At 38.1% G+C, this 24,098-nt stretch overlaps 3 protein-coding genes across 4 annotated transcripts; 2 read left to right on the top strand and 1 right to left on the bottom strand.

Annotated features, from left to right (window-relative positions):
• The first annotated feature begins 132 nt into the window (after positions 1–132).
• Positions 133–1,680, top strand: LOC130732924 (uncharacterized). The gene has a single exon (XM_057584940.1). The coding sequence runs from the start codon at positions 133–135 to the stop codon at positions 1,678–1,680; it is 1,548 nt and encodes a 515-aa protein (XP_057440923.1).
• A 5,381-nt stretch (positions 1,681–7,061) lies between these two features.
• Positions 7,062–18,259, top strand: LOC130734407 (small RNA degrading nuclease 5). 2 transcript variants are annotated; one of them, XR_009017935.1, is made up of 15 exons: positions 7,062–7,320; positions 8,107–8,163; positions 8,240–8,305; positions 10,180–10,313; positions 10,395–10,507; positions 11,258–11,386; positions 11,467–11,537; positions 12,224–12,283; positions 12,770–12,825; positions 13,380–13,440; positions 13,598–13,865; positions 16,562–16,743; positions 16,839–17,122; positions 17,373–17,533; positions 17,944–18,259. XR_009017935.1 is itself a non-coding variant. In XM_057586799.1 (14 exons), exons 1-14 carry the CDS (start codon positions 7,219–7,221, stop codon positions 18,065–18,067), a joined length of 1,707 nt encoding a protein of 568 aa, XP_057442782.1. In that variant the 5' UTR covers positions 7,065–7,218; the 3' UTR covers positions 18,068–18,259. The 2 variants fall into 2 exon arrangements, 1 of the variants encoding a protein (XP_057442782.1); XM_057586799.1 differs by lacking the exon at positions 17,373–17,533 and having other exon boundaries at positions 7,065–7,320.
• Positions 18,260–19,327: 1,068 nt separating this feature from the next.
• Positions 19,328–23,234, bottom strand: LOC130734406 (scarecrow-like protein 1). The gene is made up of 3 exons (XM_057586798.1): positions 23,046–23,234; positions 21,671–21,738; positions 19,328–21,575 (listed from the first exon to the last, which is right to left on the bottom strand). Exon 3 carries the CDS (start codon positions 21,527–21,529, stop codon positions 19,721–19,723), a length of 1,809 nt encoding a protein of 602 aa, XP_057442781.1. The 5' UTR covers positions 21,530–21,575; positions 21,671–21,738; positions 23,046–23,234; the 3' UTR covers positions 19,328–19,720.
• Positions 23,235–24,098: the final 864 nt, after the last annotated feature.

The raw sequence follows: 24,098 nt of genomic DNA, 5'->3' as shown, positions 1-24,098 counted from the left end.
CAATAGAGTCACAATCGTCCAAAAAATGTGATTTAACATGTTTGGATGACACACACTCTCGATTCATCATTTTCAAACTCACGTTTACTTGAATTATTAAACGTCATTTTCTACTCGCTCTCGCTCGCCGCCATGGGAGATCAGAGTGACGGCCGGAATGAAGTGATTATGGAGGAGACAGTGCAATCGCAGGATACTACGAAGGAGACTGAGGTGCCGCCGATAAGGAAGCCTACGTTTAAGGACAAGGTTCTTGGTGCTAAGCCGTTGTCAATCCCTGAGGAGGTTGATCTTTTGGAATCGGGTCTGATGCAAATGGACCTGGTTGAAGGGAATCGTCTGTTTCCTAGCTTTGACATGGACGACAATGCGTATAAGTCCATCTGTACACCATATGAGGATTGCTTGGTGATTAAACTGTTGGGGAAGAAGATTGGATATAGGCTACTATGTGAGAGATTGCGTTCCTTGTGGAAATTGCCTGGCAGCTTTGAAGTCATTGAAGTTCACAATGGCTACTTTTTTGTGAAGTTTGATTCACAGGATGACAAGGTGAAGGTTTTAACAGGTGCACCATGGATGATCTTTGATCATTATTTGTCTGTGAAACCTTGGACGTCGGAGTTTGTTGCGGCGGACTCCAAGATCAATACAACTGCAGTTTGGGTGCGAATCCCTGGCTTAGGACTTCAATTTTATCACAGGAAAATTTTGATGACCTTGGCAAAGGGTCTGGGAAAGCCCATTAAGGTTGATATGAACACTGTGGACATGCAAAAAGGTAGGTTTGCGCGAGTATGCGTGGAGATAGACCTGAACCAGCCGGTAGTGGGGATGCTTCGTCTGCGTGGAACATGGTATAAGATAGAATATGAAGGCTTACACCTGCTCTGTGGGACTTGTGGATGTTATGGTCATCTGACGCGAAATTGCTCAGTGTCGCCGGTGCAAACTCAGGCTACACCGTCGGCGGCGGCTGTCCCGGATGCTGCGGCGGCTGTGACGGGTCATGAGGAGATGACGGCACAGGTTGACAAGCCAGCTGAGGGTTTAGCCGTTGGGGGAAACCCTAGCCAGCAATCAGGCGTAATTCGCGGAAGCATTAATGCTGCAGATAAATGCCCCGATGCAGCACATGGAGAGTGGCTGAAGGTAGAGAGAAAGAAGAATAAAATCAAGAAAAAGGCACCGATCAAGGAGAGTTTTACGCAGTTTGAAGAAAAAGGAAACAAATCTAAAACTGCTGGAAATATGTATGAGAATATTCAGAAAGTTGGTAACTATATCTCTAAAGAGTTGCCAACGTTTAAAAATCATGATAATAAGGAGATTCCTTATTCTGGTGAGTCAGTTCAATACCGTAAACGCCCCCGCAATAATAAGATTATGTCGGTGGTGACAGATGAGAATAGAATCGTGCAAGATGGCAGCCATGCGGTGCTTGCAGCGAATAAAAATTCCATGGCCGTTCAGCAGGTGAAGGCCATACCGGTTCAGCCAATGGTGGAGACTTTGGCTGAAGATTACTTGGCCAAAATTGGTAGTACTCCACAAGCTGGTTTGCTGCATGGAGGAGATACTGGAACTAGTGTTTCTTTCACAGCTACGATGGAAAGGAGAGTTATTGATAATATAGTGTTGCCCAAGGATGTTGTCTTCAAAGAATCAGGTGGAAAGTGAGGTCTTACCTCATGTTCTATTCTCCTCTAATTGTTTCTCATGTTGGGTTTTGAAGATTTTTCTGTATTCATGTGGAACATAAGAGGTGCAAAGAATGCTAATTCTAAATTAGCATTGAAAGAATTTATTCGCGTTTCTAAGCCTGATATTTTGATTCTTGTGGAGACACATTGTCAATATCATCAGACAGAGAATTTTTGGAGAACTAATGGCTATTCGTCGGCTTTCATAGAGGAAGCCCGGGGACATAGCGGGGGTATTTGGGTGTTAGTGAATCAGGCAAGCACAGCGGTACTGCATTCTGTTTGTCTACATCCTCAGGCTGTTACCTTCATCATCACGTTGGGGGCGTATTCTTGGGCATGCTCAACAGTTTATGCGAGCCCAATTCCGGGGAGACGTTTAGAACTTTGGGAGCATTTACAGCAAGTGCGACAAAGTATAAATATTCCTTGGTTAGTGGTGGGAGATTTTAATGAAGTTCTTCTTCCTTCAGAGGTCCGTGGTGGTGACTTTAATCAGACGAGAGCCATGCAGTTTGCTGGGGTATTGGAATCCTGTAATTTAGTTGATATGGAGGCTAAAGGGGGACTTTTTACTTGGCATAGGAAGGAACATGGTTTTCTTAAAATTTCAAAACGTCTGGACCGAGCAGTTTGTGATTTTGATTGGAGACATGCTTTTCCGGAAGGGTATGTCGAAGTTCTCACTCGGATGTTTTCGGATCATAATCCTATCCTGGTTCGTTGTGATACTCCCTCTGCTAGGCCCAGGAATCGTCCGTTTCGCTTTCTGGCAGCTTGGACATCTCATGCGCAGTACAAACAGGTTGTGTCTAACGCTTGGAGGTCTGTTGGTGGCAATGTTCAGGAGAAACTTTTCCGGGTGCAGGTGGACTCTTTAGCCTTTAATGAGGATGTCTTTGGGAATATTTTCCGCCGGAAGAGGAGGATTGAAGGCCGTCTTAAGGGTATTCAAAGAGAGTTGGATTTTGTTACTACCTCCAGCCTGGTCCAGTTGGAACGCTCTCTGCAGGAAGAGTACAGTGAAGTTTTGAGACAAGAGGAATTATTGTGGTATCAGAAATCTCGGGAGCAGTGGATTAAATTTGGAGATAGGAATACTGCCTTCTTTCATACTCAGACAATTATTCGCCGTAAACGAAATAAGATTCATCGGCTGTTAATTAATGGAGAATGGTGTACTGATGATTGTCAGCTCCGACAAGGAGCAGTTGATTTTTATAAAAATTTATTTTGCAGGTCTGGAACGCTTAATTATGAACCCTTTCAGGCGGGGACTGTCCCCAGGATTTCTGATGAATGTAGAAGGGCTCTAGTTGCACCAGTTTCAAAAGCTGAGGTGCGAAATGCACTTATGTCCATGAAGTCATTTAAGGCTCCAGGGCCAGATGGTTTTCAGCCAGTATTCTTTAAATCTTATTGGGATATTGTGGGCGATGATGTTTGGAGGATTGTTCAGAATGCATTCTTATCTGGTTCCATTGATCCTTCTCATGCAGAAGCTTTACTGGTGCTTATCCCGAAGGTGGACTTGCCAACCCAGATGAAGGAATTTAGACCAATAGGCTTATGTAATGTGATTTACAAAATCATTACAAAAGTCTTTGTGGGTCGCTTAAGACCTTTTCTGACGCATATTATTGGCCCCTTGCAGTCTAGTTTCATTCCTGGGAGAGGCACCACAGATAATGCAATTCTGGCACAGGAAGTTGTTCATTTTATGGAGAACTCAACTGCGAGGAATGGCTCTTTAGCAATGAAAATAGATTTGGAAAAAGCTTATGACAAGTTGGAGTGGAACTTTCTAGAAGATACCTTGCGTGATTTTAATTTTCCGGAGGTAATTATCAATTTAGTAATGAGTTGTGTGACTTCCTCTAAAGTATCTATTTTGTGGAATGGGGAACGCCTGCCTGGCTTCAAAACTGATAGAGGTCTGCGTCAAGGAGATCCGATGTCCCCATATTTGTTTGTGTTGTGCATGGAGAAGCTTTCCATTCGCATTCAGAGGGCAGTTGAGGAGAAGGATTGGGTTCCGATTTCAATCTCTCGGGGGGGGCCATCATTATCGCATATTCTTTTTGCGGATGACGTTATGCTATTTTGTAAAGCAAATGAAAGGCAGATTCAGTGTGTGGCACAAATTTTAGATAGCTTTGGCCGTAGTTCTGGTTTGATTGTCAATGTCCACAAGTCCAAGGCAGTGTGTTCAAAAGGTGTAACAGGAGATGCACGCCGACGTCTGGTTGCTGCAAGCCCGATCCCGTTGGTGCGTGAGTTGGGTCGTTATTTGGGATTTCCTTTGCATGCTGGGAGAGTCACGCATACAAGGTTCCAATTTCTTCTTGACCAAATTCATCGTCGCTTGGCGTCTTGGAAATCTAGATTGCTTAACAGGGCTGGTAGAATTTGTTTGGCCAAGTCTGTGGTGACGGCGATTCCAACCTATATTTCTCAAACAGTGTGGCTGCCGCGCAAGACGACACAAATGATTAATCGAGCGACGAGTAATTTTATTTGGTCTTCGCGTTCGTCGAAGCGAGGTTGGCGTTTGGTCAGTTGGGATACTGTTCGGAGGGAGAAAAAAGATGGTGGGCTTGGCGTGCGTGATGCTGTAACTGCAAATACAGCGGTATTGGGTAAATCAGTTTGGTCGTTATTGCATCAGCCAAATAAATTATGGGTGAGTGTGTTGTCTCACAAGTATCTTAAAGAGCATACCATTCTGAATGCCTCTGCTACTCCGAATGCATCCTCTTTTTGGAAAGGCTTGTTGAGAGCGCGTGATCAGTTACGAGATGGATTTACATTCAAGCTAGGCAGTGGAGAATCTTCCTTATGGTTTGCAGACTGGTCAGGTCGAGGGGCCATGGGCAGAATGGTGCCCGTTGTTCACATTTCAGATACAGCGTACCAATTGAAGGATTTGATTAAGGATGGGAATTGGGATTTGGCTTCTCTTTACACATCAATTCCATCTTGTTATCATGAAAGCTTACTGGAAATTGCACCGATTGTAGACTCACGCTTGTCAGACGTCTGGACATGGAATCTGTGTGCTTCTGGTGCCTACACAGCAGCTTCAGCGTATAAATGGCTACAACAAGTTGTTCCGTTCATAGGTCCTCAATTGGTGACTGATTGGGGTCTCATCTGGAAATTGCGAGTGCCTGAGAAACTTAAGGTGTTCGTTTGGCTGCTCTTGCATGACGCTACGCAGGTGAATGCGCACCGGTTTCGCTGCCATCTCGCTGTGTCCCCTAGGTGCTCGCGTTGTTCTCATGAGGTGGAGGATAATTTACATGCCCTTCGTGACTGCCCTCATGCACGTGAGGTTTGGCTCCGTTTCAATGCGCAGACTTGGCATGGTTTTTTCTCAGGGACAGTACAAAATTGGGTGCAAACCCAGATTCGAGGGGCTCATTGTGATCTATTTCTCGCCGTGTTGTGGCGCCAATGGCGATGAAGTAATGAAACGATCCTTGGTGACCAACGTTGGACAGTCTCGCAAGTGTGTGACCAGGTTCGAAGGGACTTGGAGGAGCATGACCGCTGGCTGAAAGGTGAGGCTCAACAAGCTCAGACATTGCAGAGGCATGTTCGCTGGAAACCACCTCCGACGGGGTGCATTTCGCTCATGGTTGATGGAGCTTACAGTCACGTACATGGCCGTATGGGCATGGGAGGTTTAGTTCGTGATGCTACAGGGAAATGGCTAGGAGGCTTTTATGCAGGAGCAGCAGGCGGGGATCCTCTCTTTGCTGAAATGCAAGCACTGCTGCTGGGACTGACATACGTTTGGAGTAGAAATTGGAGGAAAATTGTTTGTGGCACGGATTGTCTGGGGTTGGTCCGAGCGGTGGCGAAGGGTAGATATGATTTTCACCAATATGGTAGCTTGTTGATGGACATTCATCTTATTCTATCGCGAAATTGGGAGGTTAACATCTGTCATGTTTCTAGAGACGGTAATGAGCCGGCGGATTGTTTGGCGAGTATTGGTGAGCGGCTTCAATGTGCTGTTACACATTTGCTTTCTCCTCCGGCGGAGGTGGTGCCTCTTCTTGAAGGGGATTCTTTTAGTTTGTAGTCTTGGCGTTTAATTTTCCTATGTACCAAAAAAAAAACTCACGTTTACTTAATGCAAGGAATCCTTGCTTCTCTGTCATCTTGATTCGATTTTGTTTGCCACGTTGCTCTTGACAAAAGTTGTCCAAACGTTGATCCAAACACACCCTAAGTTTAAGTTAGCTCAAAGTTGGATCCGCCGCTAAAAGACGCTTCGTCTTATTCTGAAAGGACAACATTGACTTGTTCGGATGGACCGAATCGATATTTTTGAGATAGATGATGACTTTTGTTGTCATAAGCTATTCATCGACCCCAGAGCTGAGTCGACCACTCAAAAAAAGAGAAAAGCGTAAAAGAGATAGAAAAGCAATAAAGAGAATGTGAAAGAGATGTTGGAAAATGGATTTATCATAGAAGTTGGCTACACCACTTGGTTATCCAACGTGGTCGTCGTAAAGAAGTTAAGTGAGAAAGTGGCGTATGTGTGTTGATTATCATATCTCAACATGATATGTTCAAAGGAAAGCTTTCATTTGCCAAACACAGACAATTTGGTAGACAACTCAGTTACTTAAATGAGCATCGTCTTTTATCCTTCATGAATGCAAATTTTGGTTATAACTAGATTCACTCTATTTCGAGTTGATCAAGATGAGATGACCTTACCGCCATTAAAAAATTCTAGGTATTGGTATTATTATTAATTTTTTCTGGTGGCTTTCAAAAAAGTGTCGGTAATTGCTGACTTCAACAAAAAAATATGCAAATTACGTTATTCATATCTAACACTAGCAAGGTACAAGACAATTGGAAGATAGTTGAATGACTAAACACTTAGTCTAGGATTCAATCGATCCTTTGATGATGTGTACGAAGAAGGAATTGGTGGAAGAAACCTACTTACTTAATGTGATCTCAATTAATGTGATTTTCGAGTCTTGAGTGAATTAATCTCATGACAACTATCAATTGTGGGGCAACTTAGAAAAAGAAACAAAGACATCGTGCTTCGGAGCGTTATGAAACTTGTTTAAGAAAAAAAACAAACAAAATTAAAATATCATGGGTCATATTGTGTCTCAGCATGATAGCTTAAGTGGTAAGAACTATGAGATATATAAATTGAGATGAGGAATATCTACGGATCTATCCCTAAGGATTCAATTTATCTTTCTAAAGTAAGAAAAAAACCTAAAACATATTGTAATCGTAATTAGTTCAGTTTAGCCTAATTATTTATTTTAAAAATTGATTGATAATTGTGAAGGTGGACTAATATGAGGCCCATGACTTTGAAAAGGGCATGAAAAATCCCTAGGCGACCCACACCACCGCCTACCCAATTTCACCATCAGTTTGAGACACTTTTCCTTTTGTTGAATTGCTTTTGTTGAGTTGTGTTCGAACTCACTCAAGTCCCAGGTTGGTACCTCCTCTCGCGACAATGGATTCTTCGGAGGCGAATACTGAATCCCCTAGTCGCGCCGAACAGGATTCCACGGCGAACAAGAAATGCACCAAGTTCTACGATATCTACGGCCCCGAAGTAAATTTTCCATGTCTTTATTATGATTTTTTTATTTCTTTGTTTTGGTTTTTCCTTATGGGACATCAAGTTTGAGCTTTTGTTTTGACTAGAATGGTGCTGGAATGTGGTTTTAATCATGAGGAGGTGCTTGTTGCTTTTGGTTACTTTTATTTTGAAGTTGTAGTTTGAATTGAAGTGAAACTGTTTCTTTGCTTAACTTTTTGACCTTTGTTAAAGAGCATTCATTGTCTTCTTAGCTGAATTCTGGATTATTTGTGGCAATCCAGTTGGGGTAAACTGGTTTTAGAGTTCCCAAATTTGGTGCTTGTTTACAAAACTCAAATATTTGTTAGCCTATTTGTTATGTCTCCTATTATTTGTTTTGTGTTATGTATTTTATATGCAGTATTAGATTCCTTTTGTGAAAAATGCCCCCTTTTGTGTGTTTAGCAACTGGCTGTTTTCGATTTACGTGTTGCTAATTTTTCTCGTAGGTTGTCCTTTGACATGGAAAGTTTTCAGTTGGTATTACATACATTTTTTTTTATAGGCAAATGTTAGTTGTTAGTAAATTAGTACAAATTATCCCTCCTCAGGGTTAGAACCCTGGCCCTTCACCTACATTACATACATATATGCGACTAGGCACCGATAATCAGTCGTTGGTTTTTTACATGCCGTCTAAGCTTCCTTCTGCGATAACTTGCTACTATGCTTTTGTCGTTTGTTTCTTCGCAGGGTTTTGTTTCATGTTTTTTAGCATATATTTAACGGGAATGACATAATCTGTCCTGTTTTTTGCAGGGCAAGGCCGATGTTGTTTTCAAGTCACCAGAAGATAATTCAACTTTGAATCTTAATGTAGGTTCCTACCACCACTATGTGACTTGAAATTTGAACTGAAGTAGTTATGAATGGGATTTGTATTGTGAAACAGGATATTCAAGGACTTATAACTTGGGTGCTTGGTGAAGGATTTATGCCATCATGGGTCTTTATTAAGGTACAGATCATCTTTACCCGTCTTTTTATTTCAACACATATCTTGCCAAATTTTGTCTCGTGTACTTAACTGCTTTCATCAAGTGGCTTTACCTCCTGTAATCATGATTGTTGGAATCACATGAATTGCGATTCCATATCTGCAAGTCTTCTCTCATAGGATCACTTGAGTAATGTTTTGTCACCATAATGACGGGATGAATTGTCGGAATCACAGGAGTATTGATTCTGCTGTGATTCTGAAAATACAGATCCTGAGGTAGCGAGGCAAACCAGCTACTTTGGGGTGACAAACTGAGGCAGTGATGGCTGGATGTACTTTAAACTCAAAACCTTGTGACGGAGAGGTCTCTGACTCAGATGCTTCGTCACTCACTGTCTAGATGGATAGACACAGTGAACAGTGATCAATGCAGGGAGTATTGTATCATTTTGGTCTTCGATCCAGTTTAGCTATGCACAAGAGAAAGCGAATAGCCGGAGGCTGCGGAGGAGTATCCAGTCATTACTTCCATAAAAATCATTAGATGAAGATTCATTTGATTTTAGGTTTACTTTATTACTTAGAGGACATTTCAATTTCGTAAGTCACAGTAATGGCTGATAATTAAATTAATTTTGTTGATTAAACATGAGGCGCACAGAATGGGAGGGTAATTTTTGTGAAAAGTAAGAAATTATAGCCAGTGGGGATTTGTTCAAAGTTGGCGATTGATAGGTTCAAGCAGGTTTATTCAAGAAGAAGAAGGGCTCAGGGATAAATATTAGTTAGTAAGGGGACTTAATTGTAATAAGCTGTTAGGTTGTTAGCTGACAGCTGGCTACAGCTGGAGCAGTTATAGTTAGTAACAGTTGTTAGTTACAACTGAATAGTATAAATAGTTAGATTACTTGTTGAGGAAGGCATTGAAGTTAGAGGTTCATTTCTGATTGAGGAATCAGAGAGAGATCGAGGGATCTCTAGGTTGAAACCCTAACCTTGTGTTCTTCCCCAATTTCCCAGTTTTCCCAAATTCTCTGTAAATCCCTAGATTCCCAGTCATAGCTCTATTGAGCAATTGCATTGTAATCACTTTTCAGTTCAATAACAGTCCCTGAATTTACCAGTGTTATCAGCGATGGTCATAGGACTTTGATTGGAAGGCTTAGGTTCCGATCTCTCTTGTCATCAAGTCCCTTTGGTAGATGATCTGCTGTAACTGCTATAAGGACCTGCCGAAGCTGGTGGTAGACCTTGACCTTGTGAATAGAGCACACTGATACCTTCCCAATGTCTTATTCAAAGAGAAATGCTAGCAGCACACTCTTTTAAAGACACTCCAACACACTCATTGTGATTGGTTTATTTGTTGAAAAGTCAACACATTTCTCTCACTTCTTAAAAAAATTAACCAATCAAAATGAGTGTGTTGCTTGTTATAAAAAAAAGTGTGTGTTGCTAGCACTCCTCTGTAAATGATAATGTTGGTATATACAGTGTACCACTGATTTTCTCTCTTCAAATTGTAATGATATGAAATTTCATTATTGTTGTGCTATATGTACAGTAACATGTTCCACATCTTCATTATTTTCTCATTTCATTATTTTCTCATGTTGTGCTGGTACAACAAAAAAGACTAGTTCTCTCAATCTTCATGCTTCTTAAAGAGAGACTGTGTCATTAATATTTGAGTCTTAACACCGAAAAATGTTATTTGGACAAAGCTAAAATTCTTTATGCCAAATTATTGACCGCTCTTTTGAATTTAAATTAGAGATTGACCTTCCCTCTTTACCCAAAAATTTACCGCTCTTTTCAATTTAAATATAGATTATATCATATCACTTTTTGTTATACTACAATTTACTAATGCAGCTCTCTCATGATTGCAGAATAAACCTCTTATTCCCAAAGTGGTGATGCTATATATGCCAGGCTTGGATGCAGCTTTGTTCTTGTCGCAATCTAAAATGCTTCCCAGTCTAAAAAAATTCTGTGGCAAACCAAGGCCAGTCCTAGCTCTTAGGTCTGTAGAAGAAAATGTATTTACTTCTAATATCCTTCAAAATGTAGTTCCTATTGACTTATTTTTTCTTATTTTGGCTAGCTGTGTATCAGATGGTATGCAGACAATAGATGCACTGCTAACATGCAAGGTGAAAAGAAAGAGGGATGAAAATTGTTCAATTATGACGAAAGCTACTCTGACACCACAACAAGGTGTTCATTCTTTAAACCATTATGTAGTAGTTTCATTTGCTTGGGGAAATTATGTCTTGAATCTGTCTGAGGCTTTTTCATTTTTGTGGTACGGGGAGGAGAATAAAAATCCAAGGAAGGCTTTGTCTGAAGTTTGTGTAGTTAATTTTCCTCTTGTAACCAAAAACAAATGAAGCTGTTAAAACTAGCCTTTTATTTTGATAGCTTTCTCCCCTCCCAGCAAAGTAACAGTATACAACTATGACTGGAAGTTGTCAACTTGTCATATAGTTGATACAGATCCTATATTTTTCCTATTTAATCAATTTGATTCTTAAGCATCTTTATACAACTGAAGAAGAATTAGCACAATCCTGTTTAACCTATTGTGTATTGTTGATGAATGTTGATGGATATGAATTGAAAATTTAAGCTATTAAATTCAAATTTACTAGGGGATGGCTATTTTATACATTTTTTTTTTCGTTTTGTGATATCTGTAGTATTGGGCGCTAAGGAACATATCAACTTGTTTATTTGCTTGACATAAACTTGGCAATGCTAGGTTTATTTTACCACCTTCTTAATACTTTGTAATATGTGTGTATGGTAAAATTAATTGAAGTATTCTGCCCTTTTCCTGTTCGAGAAACTTTATTGGAGCTATTCTTTCATTTGTCATGAACATGATTGCATCGCTATCGTTTCAAAGCGACTATATAACCCATTTGAATTTGGATGCTAGTTGAAATATCTGACGTATCCTTGCAGAAGATGGCTGTGTTGGTACTAACAGTCTATCATATATGGAGCTAACTAAAGATATACCTTTCCCTGTCACGTACTATACACTAACAGAGAAAGATCTGGAAGAGAATGGATATTCTATTAATAAGCCAGGTGATTTTTACTCTGACACATTATACATGTTAATCTTCATTATCATTTGCTTACTGGATTCTTTTTATTTTGCCATACAGGTTTTCTTTCTACTTTGCCTGCTCCTTTGGGATCTCCTTTTCATGAAATGTTAGCAGTTGATTGTGAGATGGTAAGTCGGTCGGTAACAGCTTGGTTTGAAGATAATTGTGTTTTTTTTTTTAACTTTTACAAATAAAGTTTTTGGATGATGATAAACTTATCTAGATTTGGTCATCAATAGGAGTAAGTCTTTCTGTCATGTATGCTTACTGTTAAGCTCAGGTTATAGAATGTTTGCTTACTAGAGTGAAAACAAACATGTTTAAGTTGGTGATTCATGTATTGTGTTCATAATCTTAGAGGGTATATGATATAGTATTTTCTTTCAAATTTCTTATCTGCAAAACAAAGTAATGATTTTTTAAATCATGAAACTTAACAATTTTAACACCCTCTTCAAATCTGGAAATCCACTACTGGAGCATAATAGTTATTTCATTCCCATCATTTTAGTTTCACTTTAATGTTGTCTTGAACTCATTTATCTTAATGCGCAATTGCTTGATTAATTGGGATTGATCATTAAGAGAAAACTCAATGCTACTATATTCTTTTCATATTCACAAAATTAAGGTGGAGGTAACTGAAAATCAGATTAACTGAAATTTTATTGGAATGCAGTATATACGGACAAACTTTTGAAGAGCATCATTCTATATTTAGTAAAAATTGAAGTAGCTGCGGTATTTTTTATTGGTATCTTGTAAGTCTATAATCTTGGTCAATCATTTTTTGTTTTCTGCCTTTTCTTATTAGTGTGTAACAAGCGAGGGTTTTGAGCTGACAAGAGTTACTCTGGTAGATGTTAAAGGGCAGGTATTGACTGAACTTACATTTGTACTCTGTAAAAAAAATGTACTATTGATTACTATCATTGAGATGATTGATCATTATTTTTATTTATTTTCACTAGCCTGATCTCGCACATCTTGTGTTGGTTTCTTAGTAATATATAAATTGGCATGTATGTTCTTACTACAGCATGTTAATCATGGAAGTTGTTTTCTCAGCACCTGTTAACGTAATCGTGAAACTCAATGTTATGTTGCTTATCACCTTTTCATGGATATCTTTTCCTTGTAGGTGTTAAAACAACCTTACATTTTATTGTTAATGGTGGTTTACATATTTGCTATTTAAAAAGGCATGCTATTGTGTTGGGATTCTGTTTTGGGTTTCCTTAAAGAACTTGAAGTAATCTTTTTACATAGTGAGGCTTCGTGAACTCGCTAAAATTTGAAACATTTACTTAGTCAGTGATGTCGCATTTCCTAATATTTTAAAACTTATTTTTCTTTTCAGGTTTTGATAGATAAGTTAGTTAAACCAACGAATGCTATCACTGATTACAACACAAGGTAAGCTTTTTGCTTCTAATGCCCCCCTCCCGAAACTTTTGTTTTTGTGAGCTTATCATTACGTGTACTGTGTAAATTTTTTATTTGGAACATTTTTCTATGTTCCTTTTCCCTTTTGGTGGGGGATAGTTCAACTATTCAAGGCTGAGACTCTCACCTGATTATAAAATCTTCCAATAAGGCTCTATTGTATTTTGTTATGTTTCAAAAACATATATGTATGGCTTCGTGATTTCCATTTAATTTGGGGTTAGTTTTTTTTTTTTTTTAAATGAAGAGATTAAAATGATTTATAATATTTTGTTGTTTCTAGTTCTAGAAAACCCTGACTGGGAGACTATTGGATGATATTCTCCAATGTAGGGATTACTGTAGTCTATTTATATTGAAAGCATAGCCAAAAAAAGATTGAAAAAAAAAAATTGAAGGTGAGAGGAATAATGAACAAAAAGCTATTTTTTATTTTTATTTTATTTTCATATGATCTGTTTTTTTATCTTCCTTGGACTTGAATCAAAATTGTTGACAGCATGTAATGATTATGTCATGTGCAGATTTAGTGGAATAACATATGAGATGTTAGATGGGGTGACAACAAGTTTGAGAGATATTCAGGTTGTTACTTGAATTGTCTTGATTTGTTTATTTTTATTTTTCTTATTTCCGTTAGTGTAATATTTTTCTTATTGCTGTTATTGTGTCCAACCAGAAAACCAGTTCAGTTTGAACTATTTGTTTTGCTGATTTAGTTTCAATTGCTTCATATGTTCAGGAAGAGTTTCTAAAATTGGTTTACAAAGAGACTATCCTCGTTGGCCACTCTTTAGAAAATGATTTATTAGCGTTGAAAATATCCCATGACTTGGTCATTGACACAGCAGTATTATACAAACACCCACGAGGGTCATCTCATAAAACTGCTCTACGGTTTCTTGCTAAAAGATTTCTTAAAAGGGAGATACAGCAGTCAGGGAATGGGCATGACAGCATTGAAGATGCTAGAGCTACCTTGGAATTGGCTCTATTGAAGATAAAAAATGGTAAGTAGTTCTTTTGAATGCATTTATGCTACAAGCTTTCTATTAGAAGTTGTTAAATGCATTCCAAATTTTAGTACCTATGCAGTTTCATCATCTTTGTGTTCAGAAAATGCATGGAGAGCTGTTACAATCCTGATGTTTGTGTTTATGTATATGTATAACTATATTTATGTGCAAAAATGTGTGTTCATTATTAAAGTTTTTATCATAGTTGTTTTGTATAGCCCGTTTATCTCTATTTTTGAAGTAATAATTCTTTTTTTTTAAATCACTTTAATCTTTTGTCAAGTCTTTAGGCATACTTTTTATAAAAAACCAGAATTTTAAAAAACCAGAAAACTGATTGTTCATTGAACCTTGTTTTTATAACTTTAACAAAGCAATTCTAGAAGAGAGAAAATTAAAATTCCTATTTTTTAGGTGACACTATCTTAATTAGTATTACAAAGTTATCCTTAATAATTCCTCATTATAACAACTGTCAACTGAACCTCAATTTTTTCCATTCTTATCTCTTTAAGGTTCCTCATCAAATGTTCTTCGGTGTTATCACCTGTTTTTTTGCTTTATTAAAGGTCATTTTTTGTTTGTTATATTTGTAAGTTCTAGCTCTCTAAAAAAGTGATTTTAAAATTTTTCCAGAAGTCTTTTTACATCCAGAGTCCATTTGTGATTTTATTTTAAGAAGCGTATTTTGAATTGTTTGGATGAAGATAATGGTTTTGAGACTAGGTGCATCCGGTTCCAAGACTGATGACTGATCGACTGTTTTGACCCCTTTTGGTTGTTGGGTCTGCTGTTTTTGATGCCTCTCTCCGCTGCTTTGTTCTCGCTGGTCCTCTTTGTGTTTCGGCCAGGCTTGGTTTTTTGGGTCCGTTATTTGGCTATGTTTTGACATGTATTGTGGCGCCACTGTTGTGATCATTCGGTCTTCCTCTTCTAGTGCCCTGTTTGGTTCGTGGGTCTACTGTGTTTTTTCATCTCCCTGTGACATATCTTGCTGTTTGAGTTCTTAGTTTGCGTCTCATCGTTCGAGATGGTCTTATTAAAGTGATCTTGGCCGACTTTATACAATTAGGTTTTGAAGGTGACACCTTTGTATGTGGTCTTCGTATGGTTCACTCTCGATTTTTGGTTTTCTGGTTTTAGGGCTTCAGCTGCTGTTAACGCTGGCTCACTCTCTAGTTTTCGCGAGTTATCAATGTCAAAGTTGACACCATTATTTGTCTCAGAAGCCATCAATTGATCTACCTCAAATCATAGTAGTCAATCGCAGCAAATCGCACCATCGCGTCGCGGCCCCTCCCTGCGATTCTGAAACAATCGCGTCGCGGATCACCGTCGCGGCTGGAGCGGCGCGATTCGCGGCCAAAATCGCAGTCAATCGCACCAGATCGCGGCGCGACAGGGAGAAGAGAAGGGGAACTCGCGGAAAAACCTAAATTGCCCTTGAAATTTTACAATTAGGTTAAACTTTGAGGGTATTTTTGGGATTTCGCTTCTGAATAAATGAAACGCGCGTTTCATCTCACTATTCATCTTCTTCTCTCTTCTGCGACCAGAACCCATGGTCATTGTGCGACCTCCTTCAGCCACCGTCGATCAGCACCCATGGCCACAGCCCGACCTCCGACAGCACCGTCCAACTTCCGGCGAACATTGTGCGGTGGCTTTCAGCCTATCTCCGGCGACCACTGCCCCTGTTTCCCTTTGGCCTCTGTTCTGCTCTGTTTTTTTTTTATCTTTTCATTCCTCTAATTTTCTTTCCTTTCTTTTCCTCTTTTTTTTTTCTATTCTCAATCATTTCATTATGTTACCCTTCAGTTCTCTCCTTCCAGCAGGGCATCCTCCTCTCTTCTCTATCATTTCATCATGTTATGTATTTTAAGTTATATTTATCATTTTTTAGTAATTATATGTATATACTATTAAACTACAAATTATATAAAATTATATATGAAAAATCAGAATAGCGGCCATCCCGCCATGCGCTATCCCGCTATCCCACTTTTTTGGTCGGCTGCTACGTGCCGCTATCCGGGATTGATTACTATGCCTCAAATGTTTTTGTGTGGGTGCTGCTGGTTAGCTGTTGCTTCAGCCTTGTTTATTTCTGGGCGTATTGTTGTTGGTTTTTCGCCCTAGTTTGCTGGCTCAGCTGATCCTACGATACTCCAAAAGAATTAGTTGTTTACTTGCTTCAATTTCAGCCAGATCAAGTATGAGAAGTTATCTTTTGTGGGCCCATGGATTTAGCAGAAGTTCGAAAGGTTGACCTATTCGATTCAGATATTCGCAAAGACCGTCATTATTAAGAGATACCTATTAGGATATATCTTGTTGGGATAGATAGGTTTGTTACAAGCTTAAAGCTAAGTAAGCTTTAGCTTGAGGGGGAGTGTTGAATATCTCTTATTAAGATTGAGTTTATTATTAACTTATCTAATAGAAGTAGAGATAAGGTTTAGATATAGTTATTCTCTATTTTAGATTAGTATCTATTAAGATAGAGATAGATTTAGTTTTTATCTCTTTGGTATGTCTATAAATTTTACAAGTATGTTGTTGAAATACATAGAGTAACATTTTCATCAGATTTAAGTCTAACTTTCTGTAACCTTTATATTTACTTAATTTGCTATATTGTTTGTTAGCATCACTGCTGTGACATACTTTTGGCTTCACCCTTGAAACAGGGCCTGACTTTGGTTCCCCTCCTAACTTCATGCGGAAAAAGCTCCTTTCCATTTTGAGCGAATCTGGCAAAACTTCCTCATTGATTGATGATATATCCGTTGTAAAACGATTTGCCTCTGAGTCCTCTCATGCAATTCCAGTTACATCTGATGAAGAAGCACTTGCAAAGACAACCAAGGAGGTAGATGTCTTAGCTGGCTCTATACTCTATTTGCTATTGGATTCCTTCCTGATTTAACAACTACAGCTAAGCTTTATGTCCACACCTTTTTCCAGTTGAAGAATGAAAAGGTCCATTTTATTTGGACACAGTTTTCAGAGTTATACTCATACTTGAAGAAACAAGCTGAGGATTCAGAGAAACTGCATAAAAGACTTGCAGAGATGATGGCATTACGAACGTGTGAGAAAGGGAAAGGCTTCAAGTACAATGCATCTTCCGAACTGAAGGAAATTCTAGCTCGCATGGATGCTAGAATTCGTAATCTGTACATGTCATTACCAACAAATGCTATGGTGATAATTTGCACTGGTCACGGAGACACAGCAGTTGTTCGCAGGTATATGCATATCTTGTTTATGCCTAAGTATCTTTTTATTTCTTTTTGCTAGTATACGTTTTTCACCTTACAATATAGTCAGAGAAAATTAATGTTTGATCCCGGAATGGTGTATTATTTTACAATTGAGTCGTCATGAGCAAGTTTTGTTTTCATGCAAATATGCTAATGCAATTTATTGATTCCCCTGTGGAGGTGGACCCTAGGGGTCGTTCGTATCAGACTCACTTATTTGTATAGTTTGATCCAGTGTTGTCAAATAGCAGATATCGCGGTGCTATAGAGCTATAGTGTTAGCGCTTTGAGGGCTCACCGCTATCCGTATTTTCTGCTTTAAGGGCTTGAAATAGCGGATTTTTGGCTTTCCGTAATCCACAATAAACAACACTAATTTGGTTGCACATGTAAATGGTAAGTTGTCAACAAATTGCATGGCGTGATCTCATATTATCAATTAGATGATGATTTAAAAAGTGAACACATGACACTTGGGGCTAACAAACGTAATATTTTGGATAGTCAATTGAGACCCCTGAATTTACTCGGGGATTTTGATTGTCACTCATTTGGTGACCTTAAATTTTTCACAATCACTTGATAATCTGAGACTAGGGCGCACCATTTATTAGGGTTCCATGTGAGCTATCCACCAGGTCATGGAATTTTATCCATTAGACCAACTCCAAACTCACCCCGGCTTGTACATTATCAATTTGGTTCAGTCTGGAACTTTACAAAGCTAGGGCTGTACTTTTTTCTAACTAATGTTATTTATGTTAATTGAAAATTGATGGTTTTGTTAACCTTTTTTTTTCTTGTAGGGTGAGGAGAATGCTTGCTGAGGACAGTGAAAGTAATTTTAGTCGTGAGAAGATCGTGGAACTCCTGGAAGAGTTTCAGGCGAGAGCTGAAGTAGCCTTGTGTTTTGTAGGTGTAAAGCACTGAATACTTGGTTTTTTGATTTTTTATATCCTGTGGGGAGTGAGTTCCCACAATTTGATTGTAAGCTTTGTAAATGTAAGTTATTGGCTCACTGCAAGAGTTCTTCGCGCATGTCATAAGGATATCAAGAAAATATAGAAGAGCCCCAAATATTATCAGCTATTCTGCTTCATTCAGAAGTTATTTTTTGTTTTAGCCATTTTGCAATTTTGTTGACAAACATTTTCCTTCATAGTTTATATATTTGAAGTATTTGTAAGTTAAATCTATTCAGTTCATATATTTGAAGTATTTGTAAGTTAAATCTATTCAACCTAATGGTTCCGGCTCCTTTCAAGTGAGTTCACTCACTTAAGAGGTAAAGTAAGTCGATCACATCATTAATTGATTTTTTTTATTGATTTTTCAAATTAAGTAATCGATTATTAGTCGTTGGATATAGAACCTCCTCATCTTTAGGAGGTTCTTTCGTAGTAAGTCGTGGTTAGTTGCACATATTACAACTATGACAGAACTGTATGAGTTGTTTGAGTGCTGATTAATATGGGGAAATTTCTCTCCACACTCAAAAGTGGTGTGGTTGGTGAACTGTTGAATATGTTTAGGGGCTTTTGTGACCTTTAAGGTCTTTACATCATGTTTCAGTGTCAGCTCAATATATGTATCGGCATTCGTGATCATGCTTGTTCTAAATTTTGTTTATCTATGTGCATTGCAAAATCACTCTTTAAGATTAATCTCACATGATAAGTGCCGTTGAATAACCCTTTGGGTGTTTTATCTAAACATCTTTAAAAAAATAAAAATGCACTTCTCAACGTGATTTGTCAATATAACATACTCCCTCCGTCCCCTATTATAAGTCTCTTTTAACTACTTATCTTAGATTAAGATAAATAGTTAAAAGCAATACATTTGTAAGACAAAAACATAGGCTTTCCAATGTCACCCTTAGAATTTCTTTCTCCAAATTAAAACTTTTCAAATATAACTACCTCTTTCATCTTAAATATGAGGTTAGTATTGGAAACAAATATTAAATGGTGCATTGGTATCACAAAGTGACTTATAATTAGGGACAAAAAAAACTCAAAAAATGTGACTTATAAATGGGGACGGAGGGAGTAACTGTCAAAAGCGCTATTAGTATGTCAACAAAAGCTATTGAGATGTCAACATGGGTACGTGACGTCCTAACCAATATGAAAATAAACAAGATAAGGCACAATGTTGAGCTGTTACGCAAAAGACGGAGATGCAAAATGATGCTAACAAGGAATGATGTCATTGCATGCCTAAGCATAGCTGGTTTATGTGGTCCCTACTCCATTGTCTTCCAGCCGCGTTAAATACTTGGATTACACCAAAGTTCGTATTAGCTTAGTCTGGACCATGTTTAAACACATACATAATAATATACTAAACAAACAAACAAAGCTACATTAACACTATCATTTCTCAGGTTAACGGATCAGAATCCTCTCATGTGGAAACTTCACACGACAGTGAAATGTTGAGATGAAATTGTGTCCATCTTTCTCTTCATAATTATTAAATAAGTAGGAGTATCTTAATATTTATGAAGAGATATAGACAGACAAGTTTCACATGCATGAGCGGATCGTAATCCGTGAAGGACAAAAAGAAATATAATGGTCACTTCCATGCTGAAGCAACAATCAAGTTCTTGTCTTCCCACCCAAAATGAAGTGCCCCCATTTCATCCTTCATCTTGTACCTGTCACAGTACTGCTTAATGAGTTCCCTGATTGCTTCCTTCACATTTGTGCTCATAGGGGAAGAATTGAACCCGGCCATTGTCATCCTTGCTCTCCATTTCCCAGCAACTTCATACCTCTCTATCCGATCCTCGCCCTCACACGCGACAATATTAACAATGTCCCTCGCCAAACACTGCCTTTCCACATTCACCCTGTCCTGGCTCTCTCTAGGAAGAGTGGCATCAAGCGAGTCGAACACAGCAGAGTAGTATTCGTACGCTATAATGAATCTCGGCAGAAAAGGAGAGGTGTTAGTGTTCATGTCCTGCTCCACAACCGTCACAAGTTTTGGATTCAGGCTCTTCACCATGCGAAGGAGCTGGTCCCGTTCGTTCACTGTTGACACGCTCTCATCTCGCATGTGATGAAGCTGGAATGCAAAGTTCACCACAAGAGCTTCCCCTTGGCGACAGTTGAGCATTGATTGGGTGACAAGAGAAGTAGTTGATGCCACAGCTCGAAACTCAAACGGCAACCCAAGTGCTTCTGCAAGCTTTTCGAGCCTTTGTCCTATGTTGTTTAAGCCTCCGACAGATCGCTGCACGGACTCAGGATCGTCAACCCCGGTCAATCTCACATGGGGTGGCTTGCCTGGCCTTGAAGCAAGTGTTTGTATTAGAGTTATGTATTGACTTCCTTGGTTGATGTCAAAATCTATGATGTGAACCTTCTTTTCATTCTTCACAGCCTCTGCAATGGCACCATTCGCAGCGATGAATCCAAATTTAAAACACGGGCAGACCTCGAATAGTATCTGCATTGCTGCGAGACGGTCTGAAGAAGGAGGCTCCTTGCATTTCAAAGCTCTGTATATACATTTTCCGGATGAAGCCAAGCGAGCCGCGAGGCCTTCCACCATATATGCTGCAATTCTTTGGGAAGGATCTCCTTGAATTGAGACCATCTGCCTGAGATCATTTATCATAGATGAGGCTTTCACTTTATTTCCTTCTGAAAGAGCACTAGCACATTCATAAAGCAATTGCTTCGGGGTCTGAGGAGAGTTTTGAAATTGAGATGTTTCTTTGGTGGTGCTGCTGATGCTGCTAATGTTGGAATCTGAGGATGAAGATTCCTTTGGTGAGTCATGGTCATGGAGCAGCATGTTCTGAATGGGATCAGCGTCGGCCCACACAGCTATGTCAGGATCATCAATCTCCATGCTTTGGAAAGTACCAAACATGTCCTCCTCTTCTTCTTCCTCTCCCTCATCCTCGTCATCATTATTATCACCAAGCAACGCCCTCTCCAACTCTTGTAGTTTTAATCGCATTTCACCATCAACTTCAAGGTAATCCGGGCTTTCATGATCCAAGAAATCTGATACGAAGTCGGACTCATAGGCATCATGATTCCTTGTAGACATGAGAGAAGTATCAAATGGTTTATCAGAAACCATAGAAGCTCCTGGACTAGCCCTGAGCTGGTAAGAAGAAGCAGCATCATGGTGAATTGAATTTACTGATATGCTGGAACTTGATGTCAGTTCTTCTGTTGGTGAATCCAGGAAATACTTTTCATAACTCTCTCTGGAATATGAATCTGTCATGTACATGTTTCTGTGCTTATCAGGTACAAAATTATTGGAGGACAAGCCAGGTTTCACATCGGTTCCCTTTATTGTGTAGAGCTTGGCATTCCTATATGATGTATCAGCAAGCTCTGCCGATATAACCAGTGACATAGTTTGCGTTTTATTCAGTCAGCTCAAGAATTTCAGTCTGTGTAATCTGCAACCAAAACACCCCACAGATTAGTCAAGAAAATGCTGTGAATTCTGCAATCAATTAAAATTCCCAGGCTATATATCTTGTACTTTTCTCACCTTGAGAAATAGCAAAATAGGCCACAGCTAACTGATGAAATCTTGTTCAACTTTCTAGGACGACTTTGCTAAAATTTGAGAAACAAAAGAAGAAGATTCTTTCAGTTAGAACATCAAATCCATGTCAACATGGCAAAATATACTTGATACATTTACGAGTTTAGTAGTTTACATAAAGAGACCCTTATGAATAAACTAGCTAGATGATAATTATTTCAATTAAAAGTTTTTATCTAAAAAAGTAGAGCTGTTGACAACTAGTTTTCTTTTTTGTGATCACTTGGATGATTATAACATAATACTTTGATACTTGTGGGTTTTTCATAATCAGAATTTGTAGGTAGTTCATCATTAGACCACAACCACGATTATGAATTTATTAAAGTAGTAACTATGATCACACTTGTCTAGCAAAGAGAATTCAGATTTCCTTTTTCACAAAATTTAGTAATTAACTGAGGTAAAATATTAGTTGTCATGGCAGATAAAATTCCACCTTAGCAGATAAAAATATATTGTATCATTCCCAAGATGTTGGCCTCACTGTTTGGAGGAAATAAAGAAAAACCGAAGATACACCCATATACACAACAAGGTTCTCTGTCTGCATATACCAATTGGATTACAAAACCAATTCACTAACTAAATGCAATATTGAAAACAGAACAGAATGCAAAGGAAACATAAAATTTCATATTCATCTAAGATGCTTCAGGAATTAATCTTGAAACTTATATGCCACAAGAACATGAGAAATTTCTACGAACGAGGCTGATAAAATGTTTGCTATTCCAATATGACTCTAGCCAGAAAGCACAGAAATGATCTCCTGAAGTGAGCACATAGCATATGATGTAAACACATAACAAACTCAAGCAACAGCCTTTAGCATGTTTGGATCAGTTTCTCTTTCCTCATAATCAATTTTTCCGCCCAGAAGCTGCTCACATAAGTTTCTCCACGGAATTAATTTTGACTTCAGAATCAATTGTAGAAGAATTTCTATACATGCAATAGTCAACCATAGTTCCATTTCCATTTCAGTTTGATTAGATAGCCACAAGTCTTTTTTTTTTGAAATCCCAATTCAAAAGATGAGTGCATATTGCAAACCCAGAAACAGAAAAGATTAAACCAAAACCAATTGGAAACACAGCAAAAACCTACCCATGTTAAGAAAAACCAAAACTTGCTCTTTTAACAAACACATGAAGACCAAGTTCACAAATTTATCTTTTTTTTTCCTTTACTCCAATTCACAATTAATCAATCACTGGGATGGCAACAGATGGCATACCTTATCCAAATAAGTGACCAAAAAACATGATCAAGATTTAGAGGTTGAAAACAAAAAAAACAAGAGACAAAACTGTACCTGATGCAACAAGAAACCAAGACCAGATGAGTGTCCTTGCCCTGTGTCAGAGGGCACACACACAGATAGATAGACGAGGATGAACCTAAGAATTGTTGCTTCAAAAGGTAGAGAAAGAAACTCAGGTGAAGCTTTGGACCAAGTGCTAGAGAGATTATAGCCAAGCCAGAAGGCATAACAACATCTTGATGACTCCTTAATATATTAAAAAAATTGTTTGAATTGGAAGGTCAGTTTGGTGGAAAGCAACAAATTAGATTAAAAAAATACAAGAAGGAACTTTAAGGATTGGTTTCACAATCTGTAAAATAAATTAGTATAGATATAAACATTGGAACAAGGGGGAAATAGTAAAATAATGTTCTCTTCACACTCCGATTCAAGTTACACAAAGAGATATTAAAAGAGAAAATAGAGAAATGAGCGATATAATGTGTGATGTGATAGAAAAATAATATAAAGAATAGTGAGAAAATGAATGGAAATGAGATGAAAAAAATATAAGATATGAAACAATTAAAATCAAAACAATGCTTTAACTTTAAAACTTTAAAGTTTGATACATTCACACTACTTTATCTTCCATCCCAAATTCATTTTTTTTATATTTACATTTTTCATATCAACTCTCATATTTCTCATTCTACTGTTTTTCACCTCAATCTCATTGAACATGAGAGTAAACATAAAATTAATAGACTTAAAAAATTGTGGTTCGGTGTGTGTTTTGATAGGCGTTGGCAGAATTAATTCCAACATAACTAATTTTACTAAAATCACGTATGCTTAATATGAGTTAAAATGATGTAATTTATGTTTAGATAAATTTATCGAAAAAATGAATTTTGTAAGATAATGTTATATAGTTTTAAAATCTCAGAATTGATTATGTTTAACGAAAAAACAACTAAGTGGAATTGATTCGTAATTATACTTTACTAGATCACCCAAATATGATTTCAACTAGTGAAAATTGATTTAACCAACTAGAATTGAATCTATAGATATGATTTTGGTTTCCTAACATATTCACAGTTGTTTGTGAATTTGTTT

Source organism: Lotus japonicus, chromosome 1 (genome assembly GCF_012489685.1).
Source record: "Lotus japonicus ecotype B-129 chromosome 1, LjGifu_v1.2".
In the NCBI taxonomy this organism is placed as follows: Eukaryota; Viridiplantae; Streptophyta; class Magnoliopsida; order Fabales; family Fabaceae; genus Lotus; species Lotus japonicus.
Note: the sequence above shows the minus strand (reverse complement) of the source record. Positions and strands in the feature narration are given on the sequence as shown.

Bases quoted from the DNA above. Each gene is read 5' to 3' on its own strand.
- LOC130732924 (XM_057584940.1), top strand. From the start codon at position 133: ATGGGAGATCAGAGTGACGGCCGGAATGAAGTGATTATGGAGGAGACA.
- LOC130734407 (XM_057586799.1), top strand. From the start codon at position 7,219: ATGGATTCTTCGGAGGCGAATACTGAATCCCCTAGTCGCGCCGAACAG. The intron at 12,826-13,379 runs GTAAGCTTTTTG...TGTCATGTGCAG, and splicing joins ATCACTGATTACAACACAAG to ATTTAGTGGAATAACATATG. The intron at 13,866-16,561 runs GTAAGTAGTTCT...CCCTTGAAACAG, and splicing joins TCTATTGAAGATAAAAAATG to GGCCTGACTTTGGTTCCCCT.
- LOC130734406 (XM_057586798.1), bottom strand. From the start codon at position 21,529: ATGTCACTGGTTATATCGGCAGAGCTTGCTGATACATCATATAGGAAT.